This window comes from Cylas formicarius, unplaced genomic scaffold, assembly GCF_029955315.1.
Source record: "Cylas formicarius isolate icCylForm1 unplaced genomic scaffold, icCylForm1.1 PGA_scaffold_3__17_contigs__length_32017465, whole genome shotgun sequence".
Lineage (NCBI taxonomy): Eukaryota > Metazoa > Arthropoda > Insecta > Coleoptera > Brentidae > Cylas > Cylas formicarius.
The window spans coordinates 14,537,238-14,555,167 of NW_026844326.1; the positions used below are offsets into that span (position 1 = coordinate 14,537,238).

Genomic DNA, 17,930 nt, shown 5'->3' on the forward strand with positions numbered 1-17,930 from the left:
AGAATCCTTGACAAAGGAGTAAATTATGTCCTTGAATTGTAAATATCACCTTGTGTAAATAACTATTTAGTACACCTTTTTGGGTTACATTGCAAGTCCCATTTTTCTTATAGACTGGTATATATGTCTATTTCCTAGTTGTGATGTAATAGTCACTTATCCAGATAATGTCATTCAATTTACATTGTATTTTTTAGTTTACCAAAAGATGAAATTGCAAGGAAATAATGGATTAAATTCTTTTTCGAAAATGGAGGTTGATAACTTTAGAAGAACATCCATATATGAGGATCACATCATTCGTTTAAGCTTTATGTAGGTATTGTCATCAGTTGTACATGGGATTACTTGTTTTCTGGTCATTCTAGTTGTCGATGGTACTTTAAAATTCATATTAGAGTGTCCAATGGTACCATTTTTATCAATTTTTTTTTCCTAGTTTTAAAAATTCTACATATAATTTGTAACTATGAAAATTTTGATTTTTCTATCTTGAACATAAAAAGAAATTTTTGTTGATAGTGGGGATAGCTAAATTATTGCGTGCATTGATCTAAAGTCCGGTAGAGACGGTGTAATTTCTATATGTATGTCTGCGTGTAGTTTTAGTAGATAACAATTTTTAATTGACAATTTTTTGATGACAGACACGATGCAATTTTAATCCCAATACTAGAAAAGACAGAAATGAGGACGTTCCTTTGAAGTGCTAAATAAAATATCTTGAGAACTGCACAGAAATTAATTTTCGGGAATTCAGTAATCCCCCATTCCCCACCCCTACCATTCCTTACTCCAGACTAGTGTATTTGCGTATTCTCCGTTCTAACTTTACAAATCTCTTTTATTCGGTACTATTCAAAAGAAATGAAAAGCTTTCTTATTCAGAACGCCTATATAACACCAATAAACACATGGAACTACTTAAGCATACCTCTACGTTCACTTTTGAATATGTTAGACACCTAAAAATTTAATTAATTATAACTTAGCCAACTACATGCATATTAGTTACTATTATTTCTGTTAGACAAAATATTACAATGTAGTTAGTGACATTAGAATTCAACTTTCTGATTCGACTGATAGTAAAGTAGGTCGTTAACATAAATAACTAATACATTGTAGGTGTAAATTAAACGCAAGCACGTTTTTATTTATATTCTTCCAAGCTCGAATTGAAAGCAAAAATTTTAATGGATATTTTTGCCACTTGGTGTGTATCAGGGAGGTCACATTTCTTCTTCAAACGTCCCAATTTCCGGTTATAAGACACACGTAGGAGTAGATAGTCTTAAATATCTACAAAATATTAAATAAGCTAGTGTGATGCATTCCGGTCATTTACTGACCTGTATTAAAGCGTCGACTTTTACGTATCCCAAAGGACCGATGTTGAGTTTAAGAGGTTTTTGAGCTCTAACCATTGTCATCTGCATAATTCTTGTGGTTTTTGCGTCATAGCTTGGCCAATCGCTTTTGTAAACGCATTCGGCAATATTTTCATGCTGAAATACCGAAACTTAAAAACGAAGAATTCATTAACAATGAAAGAAACCGAACCTTAGAAAGATCTTCATCAGACGTTGCTTGTGAAATGTGGCTCAAGTTAGATTTGGATTTGGATTCGGATTTGCGAATATTACAGTGGACCAGTTCGTACGTATTCCTGTGGAAATGCCGAGAAAGAAAGCACGGAAATATTCTAAGGGAACTCCCAAAAACCATATTCAATGTTGCTATACAGAAAATAACCCCTTTTCCGTGCGCATCACCTCAAATAATAATTGAAACCTTGAAACGGTCGGGAAGATATAAAACTACTCCAACAATGAAATATCCAAAAGTTCGTTATATTTTTTTAGCAATCTCAAAAAAATCCGACGTTGTCCCCGATATTGAATTAGACCATTAAAGGGCCATTTAGGCGAGCTTCAAAATGATGTATTGCTCAACTACCTCGAAACTGTCGGGAAGATATAAAAATACCCCCAATAATGAGATACCCCAAAAATTCGTTTTATTTATTTAAGAATCTCCAAAAAACCCGACGTTGTCCCAGATATTCAATTGGGCCATTGAAGCTTTCGGGAAGATATAAAATTACTCCCAATATTGAAATACCCAAATGTTCGATATATTTATTTCGCAGTGGCAAAAAAAGCTTGACGTTGTCCTACAGATTCAGGCAGACCATTAAAATCATTTAGCAGAGCTTCGAAGTGATATAACTCAACCGCCTCGAAATCATCCAGAAGGTATACTACGCCCAATTCGACATTATCAAAGTAGATATTTGGTTTTTGACTCTGAATTTACCCGCAAAGACTTTCTTAATTTCATTTCGTTTTATTTATTTCGGAATCTCAAAAAAATCTGACGTCCTAGATATCCAATTAGACCATTGAATAGCCACTTGATAGAACTTCAAAATGAAGTATTACTCAACCTCCTCGAAAGGCTCGGGAAGATATAAAACTACCCCAACTATGAAATATCCAAAAGTTCGATGTATTTATTTCGCAATATCAATTTATTTAGGAATCTCAAAAAAATTTGAAGTTGTCCCACATGTTGAATTATGATGTATTACTCAACCACCTTGAAAGCGTCGGAAAGATATAAAACTACCTCCAACTATGAGATGCCCTAGAATTCATTTTCAAATGGTTGTCATATTTAAAGTGTTGAGTTGCACGCCCTGTATATTTTATCATGTTTTAGTGCTATGGTTAATTTTAAGTTAATTTTCAAAGAGTGTATATGCCTCTCTCTTTTTCTTTTTGAATTATTTGAAAAAAAATTGTACAACCAGTATGATAATTATTGCTCCTAATCCGGAAACGATTCAAATTGTAGTTTCTTTATATGGAACACCCTAAACGGCATCAAATACAGAATTTAGTCCCCTGTCGAATATTAGCATTCCTTATACCGGAAATATTTTATAATGAAACATAATATGCAATTGTTATTAATCTCAAAAGCTCAAATGTCCGAGAAAACTTTTAATGAACGGGTAAATAAATATATAAATGAAAGGTACAAATGAAATTAAGAAAATCTTTGCGGGTAAATTTAGAGTCAAAAACCAAATATCTACTTTGATAATGGCGAATTGGGGGTAGTATATCTTCTGGACGATTTCGAGGCGGTTGAGTTGTATCATTTTGAAGCTCTCCTAAGTGACTCTTTAATGGTCTGGCTGAATTTGTGGGACAATGTCAAGCTTTTTTTGCCACTGCGAAATAAATATCGAACATTTGGGTATTTCAATATTGAGGGTAATTTTATATCTTCTCGAAAGCTTCAATGGGCCAATTGAATATCTGGGACAACGTTTTATATCTACCCGACCATCATTTTGGCGCTCTCCTAAGTGGCTCTTTAATGGTCTGGTTGAATCTCTGGGACAACGTCAGATTTTTTCGAGATAACGAAATAGCAATTAATTTAATTCATTTTTTGGGTGGATGTGAAGGGAAAAGGGCTCATTTTCTGTATAGCAACATTGGATATGGTTTTTGGTAGTTCTCTTACAATAATTACGTGCTTACGTTCCCGACATTTCCACAGGAATACGTTTTTTTAATTAAGGTAAATAACGAACTGGTCCATTCCAAATCTAACTTCAGCCACATGCTTGTGAACAGATGTTTAAAATTCGAAAAAAACTATATCTTAATAAGATAATATGTGACGCCGTTGTTTAAGGAATGAAAATGACTCAGTCCACCTTAGTTACTCCAATAGCTGGGTATACTAGTAGACTATACCTTTTGCCGTTTTTAGTTAGTATCACTTCAGCAATATTTAATGTTCGCAGTTTCGAAGATATTAGAATTTGAATTATTTTACGCTCGCACTTTAGCCATAAAGTGGTTCGAGACCAAACCTTACATCAGTATATTTCTGTCCGCGCAAATTGTGTGCACCCAGCTTAAAAATTGGTCAGTGGTAAAAATTTTGTTTGTTTTATCTATATTAGGGGCGCTTTTTTATAATTAAATGGTGAATTCAAATAAAATATGTGGTAGTTTTATTCTATGATACAATTGCATGTGTTAAATGACCTATTGAATTTCAGCTAAGCGAACAAAGAAAATTTTAGCGTTTTACCTGTGTGACGATCTCATGTCCATTCCAGTACAATAAAAACAGTTGAGTAGATAAAGTACAGAAATATGAACAAGACGCCATTATCTCTACACTTGATGTGCTCTGAAAATAAGCGAATTGGTTGTCTTAAAGGTTGAATTAAACAAATTGAATAATTGCAGATCACTCTATTTTTCGAAGATTTGGGCTTCTCAGCCTCTAGACATTCGTTTTTGGTAATTATTAGAAAACCTTGAAAATGTATATATATCAACGAGCTCCTGCTTCAGTCAAAAATAAATAATGAAATATATTGTGCAATTAATTACACATTAACGAAACGAATGGATAAAATATCACAGTATAGTAAACACTTTAAACAAAATGAATTACTACATTGTGTGGTGAGGATCAGATACTTGTGGATTTGGTGGTAATATAGGAAACTAACTTTAACTGTCTTGTAAAAAACAAAAATACTTTTTTACCTGTAACAATTGAAATACGACCACCGCAAGCTGAAAAGATGACACACTGAAGTCCAAAAATATGTACCACTGCATGGCATGGTTTATCTCGTTGACAAAACTGCGGTACAACAAATTATATTAATTATGTTCAAATGTATAAGTACGAAGCGTCTTTGAAATCCGAAGACATATTTTTCATTTTATGGGACTGGTCAATTGTTTTGCTTCTAGTGTTTGTTTGGTAAATATCTTTATAATCGGGTCTACATAACATTATGCTTTTTGTAACATGACACTGTTTGAGCATTGAAGTAACCGTAGGTTTAAACTCGCATCTAATATTTCCTAAGTGTTTCCTAACGTCTCCGACAAAAGGAATGAGACGAATTGTCGCCTAATTTAAAGACGAAAATGTGGTATACAATTTTCGGACATGCTGTTTCCTTTCTGAACGGTGTTAAAAAAAAGTTTGATACTCGTGTTACTGTTAATTCGTGGTAAACGACAATCTAGTGATATTTGGTACTCATAATAAGGGGTTTTAGTACTTTGCTTGGTGTAAATAAAAAATTTTCTGTTAGTCCATTACAGCAAGAAACAGGAAAAAATATTTTCTGTGTCATTTTAGTAGCATTGGTGAATAAAGTAAGAAAATATCGAAGTAATAGACTACGACGATCGAATAGGAATTGTAATAACCTTTTTTTAACTTGCGCAAAAAAGTTTTTATCGAATTTATCTTTCACATTTGAAATATATAGAAAGAAAATAGTAGGCAAGCAAGTTACTAATGTTGCAATCTAAAATTTCCTAAAATACGTGTCTCTATTAGACAAAATTCACCTTATTCGTTTTTGAGGTAACAAGTGAGTGGCTTAAAAAGCTTACCACGTCAGTTTCGTTTCCCACGAATCCGAGCCACTTCGGACATTTCCGGGATTTTACCGCACGGATTTGGAAGCAATCGGATGTTTTCGGAGATATTTCCCACGCTTTGAATTTTGACGTTTATCGTGTGTATTCGTATTTTTTTGCGAAAATGTACTCAAAAACTAATTGTCGTAGAAAAATTATAGTATGCAACACGTTCGGTACACTTTTTAAGTCACTCGTTTATTAAACGCTGCCCTCCCCTCGCGTGAAATAAACTCGTGAGTCATAATATACTAATTTTCTAAGAACCTAAATTTTTGGGTACATTTTTGTCAAACAACACGAATAAGTTTACTGACATAACGGTCAGAATTGACACGGTTTGAATTTTGACGTTTGTCAATTCTGACGGTCATGTCACACGACACTCAGTGAATGTATTGTATTGTTTTGCAAAAATGTACACAAAAACTGATGGTTGCAGCAAAAGTCCATCGCACTCGCTCCGCTTGTGCCGAAACAAAATTCCTGACTCATATACTGAGCTGTGGTTGGATAATCCCATAAAACCATAATATGTAGACCATTTTCAAAAAGCAGCCCTGCTGATGTATTTTACCGTATATTAAGTTGATGTTCTTTCGAAAGGGCTTTCGCAATTATCTCTTCCGATCGGGCTGTGCCAATTTCTCCCAAAGCTTTAGCGTAACGCGACAAATTGGAGTAAACATGTTGAATTATTTTAAACTGTCCTACGGAGAACGTCAGCAACGATATAAATAGGGCTCCGCCATGTACGATGTACGTATAGCCCAAACTAAAAATTTGCAAGTTTAGCAGTGTGTAGCTCCTGCTCGGTATCGGTAAAGTTTGTAAAAGCACATAACAAAATGAAGCATGCAGCAGTAGAAGAAAATCTTGTTGCTTGCATTACTAAGTCACCACCTGTATCCCGTAAACTATGAGCTAGAGCATCACGTAAAACTATCACTACAACGGGCATGCGAAAAGTCTGAAAATTCTTTATAAGCTCCACAAGGTAGAGCAAACTTATTATCCTACCCCAAGATTACGAACATCTAAGTTAAATGACAATAAAATTGATTGATGAATATGAACTCTGCGGAATGGAAGTAAACATAGGAAAAACCGACTATATAAGAAGCAAACACGGACGCTTACAAATATCTGCTAAACGAAATTGTTTGTTACACAAACATATCAAAAGAGAACAGAAGACGAGTATATACACAATAGTTTAGGGCACATTTGGATCAGAAATATGGGCAATTAAAGAAAGAAAACCCTAAGAGCAACGGAAATTGACTTCTGGATTCGATTTCTAGAAGAGAATAATGACCAACAAATGAGTTTAGGGAGATTATTACACCCGAAACAAACAACTGGGTATGGTATGGATATATACAGAGGATTCCTCTAGATAGAATTCTAAAATGAACACGTTTGGCAACCAGAAGAACCACGCAGACCACTAAAGAGTTGGAGAGAAGGGAAAGAGAGAGACATTAAAGAAAGAGAGGAAGACCTATGCAACGACCAAAAAATATCTATAAATTTTAAAAAGACTTACCAACCTGCTGCGAATTGTAGCACATACGCAGTTACGTAATATCGGTCGCGGTCGAAGGGAAACCAGTTTGGGAAAATTTCATGACGTTGCCAGACACCCGTATCATTGCTATAGCCCAAAGGTTGCACTATATCGTCAATAAACGGACACACAATAAACATGACGATCCCTGAAGGACGCAAAAACAGATTTGACTATTCTTAACAAATTTGTTTTTAAGTTTCTGATTCCATTGAATTTTTTTGATTTTTTTTTTGCACTTAGGTCAAATTTAGTCAGAAATAATTGTTAATATGTCGTTTCTTAATGCGAAGGAGTAATAAAATATAAATTCGCAATAACAGGGTGGACAACTTAAAAGTTGTAAAGTTCAGATAAAATGTAAAGATAACACAGGCCTACAAAATTAAACTTTTTGACAGATGTTTTTAATTTGAAAATTGATTTTACATAATTTTGAAAGGATGATTACAAAAGTTCTATGCATTTATTTGTATCACGTAAAGTTTTTTTGCAAATATTTAAGAAAAAAGGAGATATTTCTAAAATAATTTCTTTTTTTAATTAAGTATAAAAAGTGGAATCCTATTTTAAAAAAAAGTGAAGAAAAAACTTTACTCAAACTTTTTTGAGTGAAATTTTCGTCTTTCCAGAAAGCTGCGTTGTCTGGACATTGGGCTGTGTCTTTTTAAGAGTATATCTCGTTTTAACATCCAGCCAGTAGTCCGCCATCATCGTTATGCTCCATCTGCATTGGTATCGCCGTTCCATTTTCTTAATGTCCTGGTGAAACCTACCTGTTCTTCGCTAACTGCTCCAAGATTTTCAGGAAAATAGTTTATGTGTGAAAACAGGAAATGCACTTTCAAACTCAATCACAACCTAGACTATGAAAGTGTATTTTGACGGTATGACGTTTTCTAGTTCTTTTGGATTTGTGATTTCAATAAAGTTGTCGTCTATCTGATATAATGGCTGGTGGTACTAGAAGTGGAAGTTCTAGCAAATTGGAGGACAAGAACAAGAACATCTCGAACCAAATTAAACAAATTGTCCCAAATTAGTAACTCTTTAGACTGCGTTAACCACGTTCTTCTCCAAAATTCTAAGCATATTGTTAAGCTGCAAGAGAGGCTTGACAATTTGGAGCACAACGTACTGCGTTTTAATGATTTAGAAGCTAAAGCGAACGAGGATTTGCTTACTGATATAACTTGTTTTATAAGGGATACTCTGAAAATCTCGTGTTCTTTGTGTGAGATTCATTCCGTTTTTAGGCTTAAGGGGAAAGCTAACTTGAACTGAAGTTAAATAAGAACTAAAAGTTCAGATTTTCACAAAATTATATATTTTTACATGACAATTGTTTCGACAACACCGTGTCTTTATAAAATGTCAAGATAAAGACACGTGAAAATCTGAACTTTTAGTTCTTATTTATTTTGGGAAAGATAACTTCCATAAACCTCCTACAATGTTGGTTTCTTTTATAGCAAATATTAAAAAGAACGAGGTTTTTAGTGGTAGAAGAGCTAGGTATCTCCGTTGTTAATTTTGGAATAAATAGCGAGCTGCCCACACGGAAACCACGTGACAATTAGATTTTTTTTGTGGAATTTTGAAGCTTCTCCGATTTTTGCAGTTTGTGTTTTTAAAATTAAAATCGTTGTGAGGGCTACCAGGTTGGCGACCGCCGGCCTACGAAGATCCGTCTCCCCAAAGATATAAACTACTCAGAGCGACTAAAGTTAGATACGGACATAGACAGGTCTGGTTTGCCAAAGGAAAAATATGCATGCCCACGTATTCATTACTGGCTATTGTTTACAGTTGGTATAGACTTGGAAAAAAACTTATCGTTTTATTTTACTTTTTGTCTTTTTAAATCCTACTTTTCTCTGGAAATTTTAAAATGCTAATATTAGATCTAGCTCTCTTACTATACTGACTTATTTCTAATGTTGTAACAGTTAGTATAATAGGCACAGTTGTGTTATCGCTATTTGAAATTATATCTCATCCCGTTTTTGTTTTTGTTTTTTTTTTGTTTATTTGCGGTTTATATTGCGGATTTGTTAATACAAGAGTTGCTGTATATGGAATCTCGTCTCGTGTTTGCCGATTATTTTGCTTATGTGTTAATAAGATTTATGAGAACCTTCATTCAGTTATGCTGAACGATATTTGCTTGACCGGACAGACATGTTTGTTTACTCTTTTGTTTGGGCGTTTCCTGACTTGCTGGTGCTTTTTTTTGGTGCAAATTCCTCATTTTTGTTAGTTATTTAGTTGTTTAGGATACGCATGTCTAGCGATTCTTGCGCTTTTGCTCATTTCGATATAAGATGACGTCGTTTTGACTTTGATCATTTTTCTCAATTTATTGTGTATTCTGGAATTGACTCTGTGGGTCTTTCAGAAACTTGACTTTCAACTCTTGTACCTAATGATGGTCTAAACATTGGTGATTATAGCATTGTAAGGCGTGACCGTGAATCACGTGGTGAAGGGGTAGCTTTTTATTATTGCAGTCATTTTAAAGTTAACACAATTATGGTTGTCTATTAAGATCGAAGAGAAAACGTTGTGTCTAGGAACTGTTTATGGACCTCCAACATTTAAATTACTTGAATGTTTTGACTCTCTGGAACAGGTCCTTGCCGCACTTATTCCTCAATTTGATTTTTTGATGTTTGGCGGAGATTTCAATGTTGATCTGTTTAAAACTAATACTACTGCTTATTTTTAATTTTCAAATACTCTCACCAACTTCGGCATGCATCAACTGGGTTACTGGAAACTCTAGTTCGCTCACCTCTAATTTATTCATATGTGACAATATTGAAGTACATGATATCTAAGATCACTGTATTGTTTCTTGTAATCTGCAGAAAGACCGTCATCCAACCCTTTTTCGAACCTTTAGAGATTTTTCGGCATTCGATAATGAATTGTTTATGGACAGTCTTAGAGCAATTAATTGGGATCTTTTATACTCTCTTGATGATATAAACGTTCAGATTGACTTACGAATATTAATGCTCCATTAACAACAGTTAGAATTAAGAGACCCCCAGCCCCTTGGCTTACCGAAAAGCTTAAACTTTTAATAAAACTTAAAAATAGGTCACGTTTAAGATACAAACGTCTTAAGTCAGATATTGCTTTAAACGAGTATAGAGAATTACGAAATTTTGTGAACTCCCGTGTGAGAGTCGAGAAAAGGGCATATTTGGCAAGTACATTCAAGTGCACAGTAATCCTATTTTAATGTTTGAAAACAATTTTGGTTGACCTAATAGTTTTAATTATGCTTTTATTTCTTTTGGAACTGTTGTGGAATTGATGAAGGGTTTGTATTGGCAAATTATATTAATAAACCATTTGGTCCTAATTGATTTCGTTTTGCTAAAGTTTACCCTGAGGAAGTTAATAGAACTTTGATTAGTGTTAAAACTAACGCTCATGGCTCAGACAATATTGATATAAAAATGATGCTTTTTACTACTCCGTATTTAGTCGATCATATCATTTTCCTTGTTAATAAGGGTCTGCTGACCGAGGTTTTTCAGGACTCTTGGAAGCAAGCTGAAGTTATACCCGTTCCAAAGAATGAGTGTCCAAGTGGTATTAACGATTTTAGATCAATCAGTTTGTTGCCAACCATCTCAAAGATTGTTGAAAAAATTGCAGCTAAACATCTTCGTCAGCTCCTATGCGATAACAAAATCTTCCCAGGCACCCAATCTGGTTTTAGAGCTTTTCGCAGCACTACTTCTGCGTTGTTTCATGTTATTGATGATTCATTGAGAGCAGCGGATTCTAAATTAAACTCTTCGACACCTTGGATCATTTCCTTCTCCTAGCTAAACTGGAATTCTTCGGGATAAAAGGTACTGACTGCTCTTTCATTTTTTAAAAATACTCATTCAGATGCCTTTGCTTTGGGGAGGGGTGTTCCACAGGGGAGTATTCTGGGGCCTATTCTGTTTTCAGTTTATACAGCTGAGTTCTCTACTTTACTTAAATTTTCTAAATCTGATCAATACGCCGATGATATTGAGATATATTTATCTTTTGTTGCTAGTGAAGCTTTAAAATGCCGCTACGAAAATAAATTCAGATCTAAAAATAATTTCGGAGGTATCTGTGGCTCACAACCTCTTAGTGAATACTAAAAAAACGCAGATGTTATTATTTGGAAATAAAAGGGAAGATATTGTAAAAAACGCCTCTTTGAAGACTACGCTAAATGATGAGATTACCTCTCCTTCAGACGGGTGTAAAAATTTATTGGGTGTTTTCTAAGCATGTTGGCTCGGTGTTACAAAAATCCTTCTATAAGTTGAGGATATTGTATATTCATAAACATTTTCTCAGTAAAGAAGTCAAACTTAAACTCTGTGATATGTTAGTTTTATCCCATGTCGCTTATTGCAGTATCGTCTATTGGCCAGCTATACTTAATCGAGATAAAGGGAAACTCCAACGACTTCAGAATGCTTGAATTCGTTTTAGTTACAATCTCAGAAAGTATGACCATATTTCACAGTGTCTCTCTGATTCGGGTTGGTTCAAGTTCAGTTAGCCACTTTGGTTTTTTTGCTAAACTCCAATAAGACCCCGTCGTACTTGTTTGATAAAGTTTGCAGAGGAAATGATATTCATAATCGAGACACCCGTCATTGTTTAAGATATTGCGTTCCTAGAGACACTTTGGTAACTTTCCAGAGATATTTTAGTTACCACGCAGTTAAATTATTTAACGAAATACCTTGTGCTATAACGTCCCTCCCCACAATAGTCCTTCAAAAAAGCGTATCTAGCAAAAGCGTATAAGTTTATGATATGCGTCTATTTCTTGTATTTACGGGTGTGTATTTTGTTGACAATTATTGTGTTGGTGCTGTTGTTCTTGTGGTTACACTCTTGTATTATTACTTATATTGAAATATTTTCAATAAAGACAGTTTCTTATTATTATCTAAAAAATCTATTATTTACAATACCACTTGATTCACTCTTGCACACTATGATTGGCCTATTACAAATGATTCTCTATCTTACGAAACGAAAATTCAGGCCTTTTAAGTTTTCCACAATTTCTTCTTACCCGTGGGTGGAATAAAATCATCCTTTTGCATTTCAGATATTCTTTTGTCCAGGGTACGTATTTTTTTGTAACTTAAATAAGTGTTTTTCATATTTTATTATTACAGTTTCTTTTCTTCCTATATTTCTCTTTAGGGCCGCGTTTATCCTAGTGCAGAAGTCGGTCTATTGTTGACTGTCCAACTCCAGTAACATTCGAACACATTTCAACTATTTTTGAAACTTCGAATGTTAAGATTTGGCGGCGAAGAGCTTTGAACACATTGAGAATAAAAACATAAAAAAACAGGTCATCTACCTGTTCGTCTACTCTCTGGACTCTTGACAATCATCGTAGGTACAATACTGCGCCTATGGATACGGTTAAACGATTAAGTTTTACTGTTTAATAATGACTTATAACTCGGTCGCATTGAGAAACACAGCTTAACTGTGAAGAAATTCGAGTTTCATCTTTGTTTGCAATGTCTTTGGTTAGTTAATTTTGATGTACTTACCCACAGTGCCAATAACAACGTAAGTATAAGTGAACTTCGTCGTTCCTCGAACATTTCGCTTGTAGAGCTCTTTGATTTCGTCATCTCTACAGTTTAGAATTTGTTGTTCTTTGGCTAAAGCATGCAGGATCAATTTTTGAAATGTTGGCGATTTGAATATCTTCACCTAAAACCGAAGCAAAAAATAAAGTCGTTTGCACAAAGAACGGGCAAAATGCTAAATTGAACTATTCTCAACACATTTAAAGTAACGATCCATGGAAGCATCCATTCATTTCACTTTAAAAATGGCGTTACCTAGGCTGTACCCTGTACCTACACAATATCCTTTCGTAACCAACTTAAAAAAAAATCAGCATTAGCCCACTAACCAACACACACAAAACCACTGTCTTGGCAAAATGCAGGGTTCCACAGATAATTGTCATTAGACAGTTAGATGTATATTCGCAGATCACAAACTACCTACATTAATTATTACCATTAAGAATGCTTGACTATCATACCGAACAAATCCATAATGATAAATCTTGAAGACGCCTAAAACAGTTTTAGACATGCCCGATCCTGCACTGATGCCAAATCTGTTATAAGATAACTAGCCGAAAAAGCATTGGAGTGTAAACATTTTGTATTCTTTTGCTTTATTGACATTGAAAAAACCTTTCAGTAAGATCCGGTTGAAACATATTCTGAAAATCTTAGACACCAGCGGCCTAATTAGGCTAATTTAGGAGTTATGCACTAGGAACTTAGCAAGAATCAGAAGGGAATGATTCCAGTTAGCCTTGTTCAACCTATTGGGAGATGAAAATAATATAAAAAGACAAACACTATGGTTAAACAACCTCGGTGTCCAAATAATAAGCATCATTGGAGAAGTCAAACTATTAAGCGGTCGATTGTATCGGATGCCTGAGCGATACGGTGGCGTCAAACTAGTTTCTGGTAACAGAAAGAAAAGTCTGCATCTATGAGAGTCCAAACAAGAGCTGATAGCACATAAACAACAGTTAACAGTTATGATTGAAATCTGTCAAATGAAAACATTGACATTGTGGATAAGACAAAGATGGATAGCATTATTTATTTATTTATTTATTTAAAGCAGTTGTCTTAACAGGCATGAAGCCCAACTATGATATCACAAACCTTAACCTAAAGTCTAGCCTAACATAAGCATTAACACTAATAAAATATACAAGATAACTGGAAAAGACTGAAAATAATTATAGTTGACGGGGCAATAGCATTTTTACCTTTGGAAGAGGTTACCAAAAAAAATCCAAATCGGGTCGAGCATTGTACTTGAAGCACATTGAGAAACTAGGTGAAAATTTTAAAATATTTGTTCTTGGTGTGGACAGAAATAATAGGCCAGAGCAATCAAACAAGTTATTCAAAATTTTAAATAAAGTCATTAGATAATGGTAATTATAGCGATCATAAAGACACATAACCAAATATATTTAATAATATTGCGAAAATCATCATCAATCATCAGAACAAAGGATAATTTCGAGTCGAATATTATACCCTGTGTTACAACAAGTGTTAGAATGGGAGAGGATTTTATCAAAAAGATGAAATACAAACTTTACAGCTGCAGTTATGGTGGTAAAAGAGTTTACATTACACTTGGCTGTATTAAGTTGCAAGTTATTATTTAATAACCAATTGTTGATTTGCTCCAAACTACGCCGGAAAGTAAGACAATCCTCTGAACACCGAATTTTTTTTTTTAAAATTTACTTCGTCCGCATATATCAAAAGCTGACATCAAGGTCTTTACCAATGTCATTAATGAAAATGTTGAATAATAATGGTCCCAGTATTGAGCCTCGAGGAAGATCTGAGGAAGCAATGTATTCATCGGAAGTGTGACCATAGAGATAGACGTACTGAGTGCGGTTACACAAGTATGAAGAAAACAAATTAACAAGCGATTTTGTGACCTAGGCGATCAAACATGAAATATTTTGTTCTGTAGGAGAAATTCTAAAACTTTACAGAAATTACATGTAAAGGAAATAGCCTTATATTTTGCGATGTGCCATCTACAGTCTATTTTGTGTACGGGAATAATTTTAGACATTTTGCATATATCGGGAACGGCTTGGTTTCTCAGACACATATTAAAAAGTATTACAAGCGGTTTAGCCAGAACAAAACGACAGTCATTGCGAATTTAGGTTTAATAAATTTAAGAGCTTTTTCCACCTCATATTCGGAGAACATCTTTATGCTTATATTTTCCATTCTCTAAATTTCTTCTTCTTTCTTCTATAGTAGGCCTATGGCCTGTTCCTTCATCGGTTGCCTCTCAACCTGGATTGAGATCGTCTTTCCATCTTTTTCTCGGTCGTCCCACGTCTTCCGTCTGGTGATTTCTCTCTAACGATTTTTACTAGTCTGCCATCTTGCATACGGTTAATATAGTCATTCCATTGTCTTTTTCTTTTGAGCACCCAGTCGTTCACGTTGTCCGCTCCGCACGATTGCCTGATGTTTTCGTTTCTTTCTCTGTCTAGCAGTGTTTTTCCTGAGATGCGGCGGAGAATCTTCATTTCCGTAGTCTCCTGAAGTCGTCTAGTTTTTGCGGTATCTGATCTGGTTTCTGCCGTGTAGGCTATGATCGGTCTGATCGTTGTTCTGTAGACTCATACTTTTGTATGTTTTTTCGGATGTTTGTTTCGCCAAATTACATCGTTTAAGCAGCCTGCCACTTTATTGGCTTTTGCTACCTGTTCTCTAAATTTGTTTAAATTAATCCATATCTGTCGAAAACATAGTGCAGAAGGGTTGAGTGTATCTTGCCGAGTATGTAACTCAACGTCATTAAAATTCATATAACTGGATACACATCTGAGATTTCTCATTTTCGCTTTTAATAAACGACAAACATTTTTTGGGACCTTTAAGAATTAAGAATGAAGATATCAAGGATAAGTACAAGATTCAGAAAGTTAGCTCATGGGCCCAAAGGGAGAGGTAGAGTGGGCTGTAAAAGTATTAAGAATGAATGAAGACCGTTTCATGACGACACCCCTTCAGGAAACAGAAGTCGCGGTGAACCATTGAAGAGGTGAAAGGACGCTCTGGTTTAAACAAGTACCAGACCGATTAATAATAATAAGAATAAGGAGACTGGTTGAGTTCTTATTAAAAATTTTAAGGTGTTCTGCAATTCTTGCAAAAAAACTTACCTTAAGCAAAAACAGAGAATTGGTACTTTATTGTGAATTGTTTTGAACTGTGGTTTGTTTTGTTTTTATTATTTTGCTGGATTAGTTGGGCGGGAACTGAACTGCATTACGTTATGTTAGTTTATATAATAAGGTAAGAAGGAAGTATATATAATTATTATCTTATTTTTAAGAAAGCGCATACGGGTTCTTAGAAACCTAGGCGCAACCAAAAATTGAGTGTATGTAAAACTCCTTGGACTTTGAATCTATTTGTACTTGTTAACCTAGCATGTTAAATAAATAATAATAATAATAATAATAATAATAGTAATAATAATTTCCTCAATTATTTTTTGTAATAGATCATTCTGAGTTTCTTTGTGCCCTTAAATATTGAAGATGGTCATTTGGATTTGTATCTAATTCAGCCGAAAAATTAATATAAAATTATTATTATTATTAACCCAAATTTTGTACAATTATCAATGTGGGTTTCAGAATTTTCATGTCTTTCCATTTTCAAACTTAAATGCCCTAAACCGGTGACCCCTATTTCCGTCCAACCTTTATCGTCACCAAAAAGTAAACAAGGAAAAAATATAGAGCATTTTTTTTTTGTTAAAGCCACAAATCGATTCATTTCTTGAGTAAATGATATTACTAAATTTCCGTGTATTACTTTTTCCTCTACTTACACCAGCTGTTTCATAGTTTCATAGTTCTCTTGAATTACTGCAAGTTCTTAATTTTTTTGGGAGCTGTGCAGCACTTATGTAAATTCTTCTTCGCGTAACATTATTCATATAAGAAATTTTCATTTTTACTCAGCGAATAGTGTCAGTGAAGTACGCAATTCTTACCCTATATAAGCTGACATTGTATACAATCAAAATGCCAAAGCAATCAATTATATCGCCACCGTGGATCCTTCTAGCAGCTTCGATTAATATTGTGGAGTCGAAAATTAAGTAATATGCGATGCTTGCTAGAAAATACTTCCCGTAAATTGAAGCTTTTAAGCCTTCGAGGTTTGTCGGCCATATACCAACCGCGAGCATGCTTTTTCGCACGAACCTCATGTGCTGGGGTCTATATCCTTCTGAAATTTTAAAGAAATAATTTTTAATTTGCATAAATTGGCAGAAAGCAAAAAGTTGGCGTTATGCTTAACGATTTTGATGTTAATGCCACAAAACTACCCAAAACTATGATCATGTATGTACAGTACAACAAAACAAAACCTTATTAGCGAGTAAAGTATAAGGTTGTTCGGAAAGTCATTTCGTTTTTTCCCGTCAGAGGACTTAATTACGTTTTTTCGAAACCAACTTCACACTTAAGCCGCATAACCATTATATGTCTTGGGAGCTGATATTGCAAGGTTTGTGTGTGAAAAAGTTCTATTAATTCTACGCAGTAGTTTTTGGTTGGTGCCCTTTTAAATATGGAGAATAATAAGCAGCATTTTCGTCATATTTTACTTTTTTACTTCAGAAAAGGTAAAAATGCTGTCCAAGCGAGAAAAAAATTGACGGATGTGTATGGAGAAGGCGTGTTAACAGTACGCCAGTGCCAGAACTGGTTTGCAATATTTCGATCCGGAAATTTTGATGTCGAAGATGCACCACGGTCTGGAAGGCCGGTCGAAGCTGACAAAGATGCGATAAAGGCATTAGTTGATGCAAATCGGCGAATAACCACACGAGAGATCGGTGAGAGATTAAATTTGTCGAATTCGACTGTTTATTGCCATTTGAAAGGCATGTGCTTAACCTGGAAGCTCGATGTGTGGGTGCCCAATGTCCTTACGGAGCGAAATTTGTGTCGTCGCGTTGACGTGTGTGATTCGCTCCTCAACCGTCAAGAAAATGATCCATTTTTGAAGCGGATTATTACTGGGGACGAAAAATGGGTTGTATACGACAATGTTAAACGCAACAGGTCATGGAGCAGAAAAGATGAACCGGCTCAAAGCGTGTCAAAAGCCAACATTCACCAAAAAAAGTGATGCTCTCCGTTTGGTGGGATGTCAAAGGAATCGTTTTTTTTTTAGCTTTTGCCGGACAATACAACGATTAATTCAGAAGTCTATTGTCATCAA

General features: G+C 34.7%; 1 protein-coding gene across 2 annotated transcripts; it reads right to left on the bottom strand.

Annotated features, from left to right (window-relative positions):
- Nucleotides 1–1,027: 1,027 nt before the first annotated feature.
- LOC132699884 (odorant receptor Or2-like) lies at nucleotides 1,028–16,812 on the bottom strand. 2 transcript variants are annotated; one of them, XM_060666843.1, is made up of 8 exons: nucleotides 16,690–16,812; nucleotides 12,642–12,807; nucleotides 7,033–7,201; nucleotides 6,061–6,258; nucleotides 4,587–4,686; nucleotides 4,120–4,221; nucleotides 1,353–1,508; nucleotides 1,028–1,302 (listed from the first exon to the last, which is right to left on the bottom strand). In XM_060666843.1, exons 3-8 carry the CDS (start codon nucleotides 7,191–7,193, stop codon nucleotides 1,246–1,248), a joined length of 774 nt encoding a protein of 257 aa, XP_060522826.1. In that variant the 5' UTR covers nucleotides 7,194–7,201; nucleotides 12,642–12,807; nucleotides 16,690–16,812; the 3' UTR covers nucleotides 1,028–1,245. The 2 variants fall into 2 exon arrangements, with proteins under 2 accessions (XP_060522826.1, XP_060522827.1); XM_060666844.1 differs by lacking the exon at nucleotides 6,061–6,258.
- Between the last annotated feature and the right edge of the window lie 1,118 nt (nucleotides 16,813–17,930).

Excerpts from the sequence above, each read along its gene's own strand:
- LOC132699884 (XM_060666843.1), bottom strand. The coding sequence starts at position 7,193 with ATGTTTATTGTGTGTCCGTTTATTGACGATATAGTGCAACCTTTGGGC. Across the intron at positions 6,259-7,032 it reads CTACAATTCGCAGCAGGTTG|TTTGGGCTATACGTACATCG; the intron begins GTAAGTCTTTTT and ends GCAAATTTTTAG. Across the intron at positions 4,222-4,586 it reads TCGTATTTCAATTGTTACAG|AGCACATCAAGTGTAGAGAT; the intron begins GTAAAAAAGTAT and ends GCTTATTTTCAG.